The 13,116-nt window shown below is 42.3% G+C and overlaps 1 protein-coding gene across 2 annotated transcripts in view; it reads left to right on the forward strand.

Annotated features, from left to right (window-relative positions):
* LOC137182447 (transient receptor potential cation channel subfamily M member 1-like) overlaps positions 1-13,116 on the forward strand; it is a 32,451-nt gene that overhangs the window by 1,088 nt on the left and 18,247 nt on the right. The window contains exons 2-9 of one of the 2 annotated variants that reach the window (XM_067589072.1): positions 356-569; positions 1,656-1,780; positions 1,858-2,029; positions 5,399-5,573; positions 7,682-7,805; positions 11,155-11,227; positions 11,310-11,410; positions 11,970-12,152. In XM_067589072.1, the coding sequence (XP_067445173.1) occupies positions 356-569; positions 1,656-1,780; positions 1,858-2,029; positions 5,399-5,573; positions 7,682-7,805; positions 11,155-11,227; positions 11,310-11,410; positions 11,970-12,152 (1,167 nt within the window). Of the gene's footprint in view, positions 1-355; positions 570-1,655; positions 1,781-1,857; positions 2,030-5,398; positions 5,574-7,681; positions 7,806-8,165; positions 8,878-11,154; positions 11,228-11,309; positions 11,411-11,969; positions 12,153-13,116 lie in introns of those variants that run through there. The other variant, XM_067589930.1, reaches the window with a different exon arrangement.

Consider the following 13,116-nt stretch of genomic DNA (forward strand, 5'->3'; position numbering starts at 1 on the left):
TGGCTAACTACTGCTAGCTCCCACTAACTCACGCTAGCTCCCACTAACTCCGGCTAACTCCTGCTAACTCTGGCTAACTCCTGCTAACTCCGGCTAACTACTGCTAACTCTGGCTAACTACTGCTAACTCCTGTCACACTTTCTTTGAGTATTTTCTTGTTTCTTCGTGTCCAGCTTGACTTTCCTGATGTTCTTGAAGTCTTTAAGTTTTCCAAATTTTTACTTTTTCTTCTCAATTTAAAATGACAAAAATACAAATTGTGCAAATCTAAGAGCTCATGTCTGCTCCTCTCTCCTCCTCCTCCTCTTCCTCCTCCTCCTCCTCTTCCTCCTCCTCCTCCTCCTCCTGCTGCAGTATATCCGGGTGTCCTATGATTCGAAGCCAGACAGTCTTCTCCACCTGATGGTGAAGGACTGGCAGCTGGAGCTCCCCACGCTGCTCATCTCCATCCATGGAGGCCTGCAGAACTTTGACCTTCCCCCCAAACTGAAGCAGGTCTTTGGGAAGGGACTGATCAAAGCTGCCGTCACCACCGGAGCCTGGATCTTCACCGGGGGAGTCAGCACCGGTACAGACCTCCACTCTTCCTCCACCCTCACCTCCACCCTGACCTCCACCCTGACCTCCACCCTCACCTCCACCCTGACCTCCACTCTCACCTCCACTCTCACCACTACCCTCACCTCCACCCTCACCTCTACGATGACCTCCACCTCACCCCCACCCTGACCTCCACTCTCACCTCCACTCTCACCACTACCCTCATCTCCACCCTCACCTCCAGCTTGATCTCCACCCTCACCTCCACCCTGACCTCCACCCTCACCTCCACCCTGACCTCCACCCTCACCTCCACCCTCACCTCCACCCTCACCTCCACCTTGACCTCCACCCTCACCTCCACCTTGACCTCCACCCTGACCTCCACCCTGACCTCCACCTCACCCCCACCCTGACCTCCACTCTCACCTCCACTCTCACCACTACCCTCATCTCCACCCTCACCTCCAGCTTGATCTCCACCCTCACCTCCACCCTGACCTCCACCCTCACCTCCACCCTCACCTCCACCCTCACCTCCACCTTGACCTCCACCCTCACCTCCACCTTGACCTCCACCCTCACCTCCACCCTCACCTCCACCCTCACCTCCACCCTCACCTCCACCTTGACCTCCACCCTCACCTCCACCCTGACCTCCACCCTGACCTCCACCCTCACCTCCACCCTCACCTCCACCCTCACCTCCACCTTGACCTCCACCCTCACCTCCACCTTGACCTCCACCCTCACCTCCACCCTCACCTCCACCCTCACCTCCACCCTGACCTCCACCCTGACCTCCACCCTCACCTCCACCCTCACCTCCACCCTCACCTCCACCTTGACCTCCACCCTCACCTCCACCTTGACCTCCACCCTCACCTCCACCCTCACCTCCACCCTGACCTCCACCCTGACCTCCACCCTCACCTCCACCCTCACCTCCACCCTCACCTCCACCTTGACCTCCACCCTCACCTCCACCTTGACCTCCACCCTCACCTCCACCCTCACCTCCACTCTCACCTCCACCCTGACCTCCACCCTCACCTCCACCTTGACCTCCACCCTTCCTCCACCCTTCCTCCACCTCTCCTCTGTGATGTTTCAGGAGTGATCCGTCATGTTGGAGACGCTCTGAAGGATCATTCGTCAAAGTCCAGAGGGAAAGTCTGCGCCATCGGCATCGCGCCGTGGGGGATCATCGAGAACAAAGATGACCTGATCGGGAGAGACGTAAGACAAACCCATTTATCGATCAGTAATTTGCCCCTCCCACCTCTGACTGAACCAATCACAGCTGTGCATTTCAGGTGACGCGGCCCTATCAGACCATGTCCAACCCGCTCAGCAAGCTGTCGGTCGTGAATAGCAGCCACTCCCACTTCATCCTGGCCGATAACGGGACGAGCGGGAAGTACGGCGCCGAGGTCCGCCTCCGCCGGCAGCTGGAGAAGCACATCGCTCTGCAGAAGATCAACACACGTGAGTCACATGACCTGCTGAAACAGCCAATAACTGCTGCTCCTGCACACACACAGCAGGGGGTTAGAGTTCACACTGTCCATGTGACCAGTCATGTGACCTGTGGGTTTCCCTTTGTCATCCTATGCCTGGAGCTGTGAGCAAGGCAGGGACCGCAAAGGGAGGCTCAGCCGTCACCTCTCACTTCCACCACAGAAGAAGAACCAGACCAGTCCTAAAGATGAGAAGAAGAGTCCTGCAGGGTTCTGGTTCAGGAAGCAGGTTCAACAAACTCTGACGAACCTGAGTATTTTCACTCTGAGGTCAGCGTGAACATCAATGGAGCTCTATGAGTCACCATGGCAACCACTGACTGTACATTCATTTGGACGTCATCGCAGCCCCCTGGTGGCTGCTGCAGTACAGGTCATAAGCCCCGCCCCCTCGTTCTTATCACGCTGGTGTTTGTCCAGGTGCTCATTTTTCTGATCAGTTTTTTAGTTATTTGACGATATAAAAAGGGGGTCTGACATCATGATTGACAGCTGTGACAGCTGCTCTCAAACCTGAGGGGGCGTGTCCTGCGGGCCGCTCCACGGGACACCCAGTGGAGATCTCCATCTTTATATACAGTCACCATGGCAACAGGTAAATAAAAGGCAGAGCCTCCGTGTGAATCCAGTGGACGCAAAGATATTAATGCATGTGTATGCAGACGATGCACAGACAATTACATCTGATTGACAAGAGCCGTGACACTGTTTACATAAAAGTTGGTAAACTCTTCAAGTAAAGGCGTGGACTGCCCGTCCACCTCAAGGTGTAATTATCAGTCTTTACAGCTTGATGCACCTGGTGTGGAAGTTAGTATGCACACAGACTATCTCAGTGGGCTTTTCAGTGCAGTACAGTGCATGTGTCAACCTGTCCCTTTATTTCATGACGAAATATACCAAAATAATAAAGGAAAAGGAGGGAACGACACCACACAAATACTTTGAATATAAAGGGGGGAAGAGGACTAAGTGCTGAGTGTAAGGGATTGATGGATCGTCCGAATGGAGTCGGCCTCGGATCTGGACATGGCCTTGTCGCAGTTTGTCCGGGTTTTTATGCCTTGGCGTTGATGATCTCAATGAACTCTGGCTTCAGGGAGTCAGAGCGGGAAACGTGTCAATAAAGTTTTATTCAGTGTCGTCCATTAATTGATCGTTTATCAGACTCACGTTTGCTTAATGATGATAAAGTGGAATCTGTGTATCAGGCTGCAGCTACATTACATTTAAATATATGTGTTCAGCTTTAATCCGAAACACAGGAAGCAGCAACTGAAGATGATCTAAACATAAATAGATCAAAGACACAGAGACGAGACTGTAGCTCACAGGCTGATCAATAATAATGTGTTTGATGATTTGCATCGAGGTTAAAATTCAGCAGATTTTAAATGTTTATACATCAGTGATGCTGCTCACTCAGAAATATTAACATATAATCTACAATATTACAGGAACGATGTTCCATCAGTGGACCAATCAGAGATCATTATTCATTGATCCGACGTGTCTGAAGCTTCATACTGATTGTTTAAATTTAAACTGAGATTAAACATGATGTGTAATAAAGATTAGAGGTCAGCAGCTGCTCTAACAGACTGTCAGAGTCTCAGAGTTATAACAGAAGGACATGAAAAGGTTTGATTCTGAGCTGAGGATCAATTCACACATTAAAGCAGCGACTTCAGAAAGTCCTGAATAACAAACTAACATCAACCAGGATCCAGATTCTGACAGTAAACCTCCACTAACGATACGACTGAATGAACGAAGACACGAAACTCTGTAAGAAACAGAGAGAAACTCAGAAAACCTGCCAGCAGCAGGTTAGCTTCATCATGGTTACCATGGTAACTGACCCAGAGGTTAAGTTACCATGGTAACTGACCCAGAGTTTAAGTTACCATGGTAACTGACCCTGAGTTTAAGTTACCATGGTAACTGACCCTGAGTTTAAGTTACCATGGTAACTGACCCTGAGTTTAAGTTACCATGGTAACTGACCCAGAGGTTAAGTTACCATGGTAACTGACCCTGAGTTTAAGTTACCATGGTAACTGACCCTGAGTTTAAGTTACCATGGTAACTGACCCTGAGTTTAAGTTACCATGGTAACTGACCCAGAGGTTAAGTTGCCATGGTAACTGACCCTGAGTTTAAGTTACCATGGTAACTGACCCTGAGTTTAAGTTACCATGGTAACTGACCCTGACTTTAAGTTACTATGGTAACTGACCCTGAGTTTAAGTTACCATGGTAACTGACCCTGAGGTTAAGTTACCATGGTAACTGACCCAGAGGTTAGGTCTCTTTCTGGAACTGAAACCCAGAGTTTCGCTCATCAGAGTTAAACTCAGTTTTCATTAAAGCTGCTCTCTGTTTCCGTCTTTATAAACAACATGAAGGAACTTTCAGCAGCTGCAGATTCGTCTGTATGCAGATGATGCAGTTATTCATACGGTCAGATTTGCAGAATCATTCTGGTTATTTTCTATATTTTATCTTCGTGTCAACAAACCAACAGTGAGCTGATCTACTGACTCAGGTTCACTGATGCACATTTTACACATTCAGCTTGAATGATTCATTTAAACTTGAGCTGTTTGTCTGAAGTTTCCATCACATTAGTTAAAGTTTCAGCCAGTTTGGGTCAAACAGCAGCAACATAACATCCGGTTACCTTTAACACTCTGTTACTGTGAGTCAGTGTTAAACACAACCAGCTTTAGCTGCAAACTGTCACAGATGTTTTGATCCTTGTACAAAACGATGAGAATATGACGTTCAACCGTCGGGTTATTTACCCAAACCGAAGCTTGTTATAATCTCTTTTTAAACTTACATGTCACAGTTTGTTGTTGATCGTTAATAACTTGTAACAACAGTCAGCACCGAGATAACTGCTGCGTCTCCTGCTTCCGCTACGTTTCTGTTTGTACAATAAACAAGATTCCTGTCAGCTGTTTTGTGTTTACACTGGCGAGCAGTCTCCCCTGCTTCCAGGCTTTATGCTAAGCTAGGCTAACCGAGCCTGGGCCTCACATCTAAAACATCAGAGCACAACAGGATTAAATATCATGTCAGTCTGAGAACCTTTAAACTTGTTAAAATGACAATAAAACTCTGTGACTGGTCCCAGTCATCATCTGTCTGAAGTTCTGTTGGTGACAGAACTGAGGATTTACTAAAGGGCTCCTTACAGTTTTCTGAAGAAGAAGAAAAGTTATTCCTGATATAAAATAAGTATTTGCTCATGTATGGTATGTTGACAGAATGATGAGATCAACACATGAAACTGTGCGTTTGTAAGTATGTTTTTCTCCCTGTGTGTCAGGTCTGGGTCAGGGGGTCCCGGTGGTCTGCCTGATCCTGGAGGGGGGTCCCAACGTGATCTCCATCGTGTTGGAGAGTCTGAAGGAGGAGCCTCCGGTCCCCGTAGTGGTTTGTGACGGTAGCGGCCGAGCTTCTGACATCATTTCCTTCGCTCACAGATACTGCGAGGACGACGGGTGAGAATCAAAACGCTTGATTTTACTGGTCCGTTCACTTCCTGGAAGTTTCCTGACTGATTAGCAGGTTTATAACGGTTTATTTTTAGGACATGTGACAGAGAGGAAGGGTGCAATTTGCTGCAAATTATAAGAAACAACAGAAAAAAAGCACATTTCCTGAATATTATCAAACACCATAAAGCTAGTTTATCTGCATTTCAACAAGGCAATTTAATGAAATATAAAAGGCTTTAACACCAAGTGTAACAGAAACACAAGGCAATATAAAAAGAGTTAAATAGAAACTAAAAAATAACTGAAGAGACAACAGGACTGATGAAACAGGAGAAGTTAGAGTGCAGTGGAAGATATTAATCAAAAGCCTCAAATTTACTTTAATAAAAGACAAACAGAAAATCTTTAAATCTAATTTATTAGGAAATTTTACAAATTAATAACTACATATGAACCCAAATCTAATGAGGGTTCACTGACCCACTAAACAGCTGGATTCAATTCAATTTTATTTATAAAGCACCAAATAACAACAGAAGTTATCTCAGGGCTGTTTCTACATAGAGCATCTAGACTGAACTCTTTAATCTACAGACCCAACAGTCCTCCATCAACAGGAAAAACTCTCCTTTAACAGACCGGACTCTAGGTGGCGCCATCTGCCTCGACCGGTTGGGTTGAGAGAGAGAGAGAAGAGGTTGGGGGGGGGGGGGGGGCAGAGATGCAGAACAGCAACAACAACAACAACAACAATAGATAGATGAGCAGCAGCAACCACAGCAGGAACAGCTGGTGAAGGACGTCAGCACGGTGGAAGCAAAGTTAGTGACATGCATTGATGTTACATGAATGCATACAGATGGAGAGGAGGAGGAGGAGAGAGGAGCTCAGTGCATCATGGGAAGTCCCCCAGCAGTCTAGGCCTATAGCAGCATAACTAAGGGCTGATCCAAGGCGAGCCTGGTCGGCCCTAACTATAAGCTTTATCAAAAAGGAAAGTTTTAAGCCTACTCTTAAACATAGAGAGGGTGTCTGCACCCCGGACTGAATCTGGTAGATGGTTCCATAGAAGAGGAGCCTGATAGCTGAAGGCTCTGCCTCCCATTCTACTTTTAAAGACTGTAGGAACCACCAGTAAGCTGCATACTGGGAGCGCAGTGTTCTAGTGGGATAATACGGTACTATGAGCTCTTTACGATATGATGGTGCCTGACCATTAAGGGCTTTGTAAGTTAGGAGAAGGATTTTAAATTCTATTCTAGATTTTACAGGAAGCCAATGTAGTGAAGCTAAAATGGGAGAAATGTGGTCTCTTTTTCTAGTTTTAGTCAGAACACGTGCAGCTGCATTCTGGACCAGCTGGAGAGTCTTTAGAGACTTGTTAGGGCAGCCTGATAATAAGGAATTGCAATAATCCAGCCTAGAAGTAACAAATGCGTGAACTAGTTTTTCTGCATCTTTTAGGGACAGGATGTGATTTTTGTGATATTACCTAAGTGAAAAAAGGCAGTCCTTGAGATTTGATTTATGTGGGAGTTAAAGGACATATCCTGATCAAAGAGTCTTTAGAGACTTGTTAGAGCCGCCTGGATCTGTGTTTCAGTTACCAACAGCTCTCTGAAGATGTTCATAACTTCAGTCTAACTGTGTGTCGTTGCTGGTCTTTAGACTTAGTTTAGTTAGTTTTTGCATTGAGGCTCATTTGCATTGAAAAGGGACAAATATTTGAATATGATGTAATTTACATAAATGCAAATATCAAAGCAGCACTGAGTCTCTGTTTGCTTTGAGTGCAGTTTAGGCTGCATGTCACACTGTGCAGGTTCAGTCGCTGTTAAAGCTGACCCCTATGCACCCAAATATAATGAGTCTGCACTTTTTACCCTCTCTGTAAAATGTCCTAAAATTAACCATCAAATATCTGAAAATGACTCAATGAAAGGAACTGTAAAATAAAACCAAAGCAAACAGGAAACTTTTGCAGTAAAAACGTTGGAAAGGAAGCTGTGATTTTATAGTTCTGCACTCCGACCGCGTGCATCAGAGAGTCAGCTGACCGTCAGCTGACCGTCAGCTGACCGTCAGCTGACCGTCAGCTGTTGTTCCTGCAGGGTGGTGAGCGACAGCGTCAAAGATCAGCTGCTGGTCACCATCCAGAAAACCTTCAACTACAGCCGCAGCCAGGCGCTGCAGATCTTCCTCATGGTGATGGAGTGCATGAAGAAGAGAGCTCTGGTAGGTCACACGGGAAGATCACATGACTGTCTATGTTCACGAGGAGAGTTAAGAAGCATCACGTTTATCTGCATCATCTGGTCAGTCTGTGTAGTCTACAGTACCAGTACTGCAGTAAAAGTACCAGTACTGCAGTAAAAGTACCAGTACTGCAGTAAAAGTACCAGTACTGCAGTAGAGGATGTGAACACTGATCCTGATAAAGTCTGACAGTGTGAACAGCAACATCAGAGGTTAACATCAATAATAACATATATTTATGATGTCATACCTTGTTGATAGTTATTGATTGTTGTCATGGAAACCAGTGTCTTTTCTCTGATGTTTGCTGTTTGTGAAACTGGTTTCTGTTGATTTCAGAGCGACGCCGACAGGAAACAACGACACAGTTTCATCCTTTAAACGTCTCGTATGATGAAATGTTTCATCAGTTTATGTGGACGGAGATTAAAAAGGTTTAGTGAATAAACAGAGACGAGGCTGTTAGTGAGTCAGCTGAACATTATGAATATTATTGTTATTATTATTCACACCGATGCTTTAAAAAGTCAACAATAATCATAATGATGTGGAGCTTTGACATCATCTGAACTCTGTTTGTTCTCCATCAATAAATCCAACTGTTCATTCATCCTTCATCTGTGTGTCGTCATCTTTTACCTCATCATCATCAGCGTCTCTGCATTCACCCAGTGTTCCCAGTGTTCCCAGTGTTTCCAGTTAAACCAGGTGTCTGTAATCATTCCTCCTGTTCATACTGGATATTTAAAAGTCTGTGTGAAGCTTCTATTCAGCTTCATCAGTCTGAGTTAGTCATATCAAGTGGATATCTGACACATTTACAGTCTTTTTAGCATCAAATTCCCTCTTTGTGTTTCCTCGGACAGTGTTTCCCTGTTGAGCTGCAGGTGGAAGTATAGTAACAAAAAGAGGAACTTTGGCACTAAAAAGACTGTAACGTTGAAAGATATCTACTTGATTTGACTCATTTGGACGCTGAAGCTTCATATTAGCTTCAGATAAAGAATGTAGAGTAGTTAACATGCTAATGTTAGCTTTATTGCCAGCATAGTTATGCTAACATGCTAACATTTAGAATGCATGTAGCATGTTAGCTTTTTGTTTTGTTTATATGTGTAGAGTCATTGAGTCATGTCATTCTTAACATGCATAGAGTTCGCATGGAAACATGATGCTAACATTTAGCTTGCATGCTGATGTAAGGATAGCATGTTAGCATTATGTCATGTATAGACTGAGTTTAGAACTGCGTCATTTTGGAAAAAAAGTTGAACTTGAACAACTTTTGCTGCAATGTGACACTAAAAAGACTGTAACGCTGAAAGATATCTACTGGATTTGACTCATCTGGACGCTGAAGCTTCATATTAGCTTCAGAAGGAGGACTGTGGATCTCCTGATGGGTTGAGAACAGATTTTAGACATGAAGGAGAAGGAGGATGATGATGAGGACGATTAACATATCAGACACAAATTACTGCACGTAACCGCGGTAACGCTCCTGTATCCTGTCCCATATAGACTCCTGCTGACTCTGTGACATTAACATAATGACGAGGTTTTAGCTGCTTTGACCTGCTTTTATAAAGGAGATTGTTGTGAGACCGGTGTCCTTCCACCATTTATTTAATCCCACAATCCACTGCTTCTTCCTGGGAGCAGCTGCACGGCCGTAAATCTGAATCACATCGTTCACTTAAAATGATTTGTTGTCAGATTAAAACGATCGGCTGGAGCTTCACATGTAAACTACAACTGAATGTCATAAATTACTGCGTCTCTCACAGTTTCAAGGTACTTTATTACTGCACTACATTATATTTCTGTGTATTTTTATTCCCACTTTCACATTTTCTGTTGATCAGCGTCAAAACATCCACATGAAATCCTCTTTGATCAGTTATTATCGTTATATTTAAACTGAATAATAAGTTTGACAGAATATTTCTTGTATGAGGAACATAATTAGAGGCTCTGAGTATCACACATTATTATATATTATTATGTATATGGGTTGACAGACAGAGAAGGAGGGGGCGGGGCTTACGCCACGTCTCCCAGAGTGACCCAGAATATATGAATATATATATATATATATATATATATATATATATATATATATATATATATATATATATATATAATATTTCACAACTTTTTGTTATTTTTGTGCAGCTGATTTCACATTTTTGTACAAATTCAGTTCTGGGTTCAGTTTAACCTGAATTTAATGATCATTTCAGGCTGAAATAAAGACAAAATCTTATAAACCTTCTTCAGCTGAAACATGACGACAGACGAACAAACAGGAAGTTCAGAGCAGCTGAAGAAGCTTTTTATTCAAAAAGCTTCACAGCCAATAAGAACAAATATAAACAGTTAACCAGAAATAAAATGAAAAAGATACAATAAAAAATATATATATATGTAAAAATGTACTTAAAATATCAAAGTAAATATCACAAGAGTTTTATATTATTACAGTATATTATAGCCAAGAAATACATCAAAAATATTTTACTGAAAAGTAACTAAAGCTGTTAAATAAATGTAGTGCAGCGGAAGAATAAAGTAGCATCACATGGAAATACTCAAGTACAAATACCTCAAAACTGTACTGCAGTACTTTGATAAATATACATTTAATCAATCAATCAATTTGATTTAAAGTGAAGAATCCCAAAACACTTAATAATTACAGAAAATACACTTAATAATTATAGAAAATACACTTAATAATTATAGAAAATACACTTTATAATTATAGAAAATACACTTAATAATTATAGAAAATACACTTAATAATTATAGAAAATACACTTAATAATTATAGAAAATATACTTAATAATTATAGAAAATACACTTAATAATTATAGAAAATACACTTTATAATTATAGAAAATGCACTTAATAATTATAGAAAATACACTTAATAATTATAGAAAATACACTTTATGATTAAATAGAAAACAAAGGACAAACATTAAAACTAATCATGGGTGAGAGGACGGAGGAAGACTGTGATGAAGGTGGAGAGTCTATTTATATAGACAGGTATATCACAGGCAGGTGGAGCGAGTCCATGTAAGGCTTTATGAGTTAGAGGACGACGGTTTCATGGTCACATCTTCTAGTTGTGAACAAACTGTAGACGTCTAATAACTACAACCATCCAGTGTGCACACGATGATAGAAGAGTTCAGACTTTATTACTAAGATGGAAACAAGCTGCTTTAGTCTCGATATGATCCCAGAACGCCGTCAGCAGCCTCTCAGGTTATTCTGCTCTGTTTCTACATGATGACGACGTTTCATGTGTTGTTGCAGATCACAGTGTTCAGGATGGGCTCTGAGGGGCAGCAGGACATCGAGATGTCCATCCTGACAGCTCTGCTCAAAGGTAACAGAGTCACATCGTCCGGTTTCCACCAGTCAAACATTCTGGTTTCCAGTGTTCCCACAGCTGAAGTTTCTATGTGCAGGTACGAACGCGTCGGCGTCGGATCAGCTGAGTTTGGCTCTGGCCTGGAACAGAGTGGACATCGCTCGCAGTCAGATCTTTGTGTACGGACTCCACTGGCCTGTGAGTGTTATTGATCCATCTGTCTATAATCTATACATTGATCTGTCTGTCTCTGATTGATAACATCGTATCCTTCAACTTTAAACTCATTGACTTCTCACATATTTGATATTTGACTTTCAAGTATAAATATATTCTAGACCAACACACAGTCCTGCTGCCAGTTACAGTCAGATGTGGATTCATCCGCCACTGAAAATAGTCCCTAACAAATGCACAATAATCCTCCTGTTTGTTAGTTAGACAGTCCAGTCAGCAGCTGTTTTAGGGAAACTGAACCTTTTCTCAACATGAAACTTTATATATATGAAGTGTTTTTAGAGATTCATCAACCTTTTTATCTAATATTGATCCGACATACTGAAGATTCAAGAGCTTTTATTGTCACATGTGCAGCAACACTGAAAGCTTCCACTTCGAGTTTATAATAAAATATAATAAAACCTGCTGGCAGCTTCAATTTAAAGACTGAAATATATATTTGTGATATTTGTTTTTAATTGACATCTTCAGCTCTGAGTTATTGATCTGTGTGTGTGATCAATAACTGTGTCTGCAGCCTGTCAGCAGTTTAACCACCGACCGTCCCAGAAGCCCAGCGGCTGCCCAGCGATCAGCAGCAGGAGGAGGAGGAGGAGGAGGAGGTAAAGGTAAAGCCAGGGGGAAGAAAGGAAAAGGAGGCAAAACCAAACCTGAACCTCCTGAAGAGACCGACCCGAGAAAACTGGAGCTGCTCAACTGGGTGAGAAACATCAGCTACAGCTTATTGTTGCTGATTTCAGTCAGAGGAGAATATCTGAACTTATCACTAACCAAACATCTGGGTCTTCATCAGGAGAAAAGAAATTCAAACAGGAAGTTTTGGGCCGAATCATTTCTCCACAAAAAACTGAAGTTTATAACCTGAATTAAAGTCTCTTAACTTTTCAGCTGCAGGTGTGAAAAGAGGTTAAAAACATTAAAGCCAGACGCTGATCGGATCTGCTGGATCACATGACTGCTAGCTAACCTGAAACTGAACCTTTAGCTCCTGAAAATAACAAATGTATTTACAACTCAGACTAAACTGATAGCTTAGCTTTGCAGCTATTCAAACTGAATTATAGCTAACCTCAACATTTAATAATAATAATAACAATAATAATAATAATAATAATAATAATGATAATATAGAATGTTTTTAGGACGTTTCATACAAAAAGATACAATGTGCTTATAAAGGATGAAGAATAAACATAATATAATAATTAAAAAATAGAAAAGATTTTTTAAATAAAAGAGATTTAAAAATGTTTAAATTATCACTAAATGAGTAATACGTTAAAACAATAAGACAGCAATAATAAATTAAAACAGAACCAGGAGCTAACCTCAACCAAACTACTTTAGTTGCTAAACCGTTAGCTAAACATAGCTAACTATGTCTCTACTAAACTGCACCGTTAGCTAACTTTAACCCAACTCAGCTGCTAAAGTTAACCGTTAGCTAAACATAGCTAACTGTGTCTCTGCTAAACTGCACCGTTAGCTAACTTTAACCCAACTCAGCTGCTAAAGTTAACCGTTAGCTAAACATAGCTAACTGTGTCTCTGCTAAACTGCACCGTTAGCTAACTTTAACCCAACACAGCCGCTAAAGTTAACCGTTAGCTAAACATAGCTAACTATGTCTCTGTTAAACTGCACCGTTAGCTAACTTTAACCCA

The sequence above is a fragment of the Thunnus thynnus genome, chromosome 1 (assembly GCF_963924715.1).
Source record: "Thunnus thynnus chromosome 1, fThuThy2.1, whole genome shotgun sequence".
Classification (NCBI taxonomy): domain Eukaryota; kingdom Metazoa; phylum Chordata; class Actinopteri; order Scombriformes; family Scombridae; genus Thunnus; species Thunnus thynnus.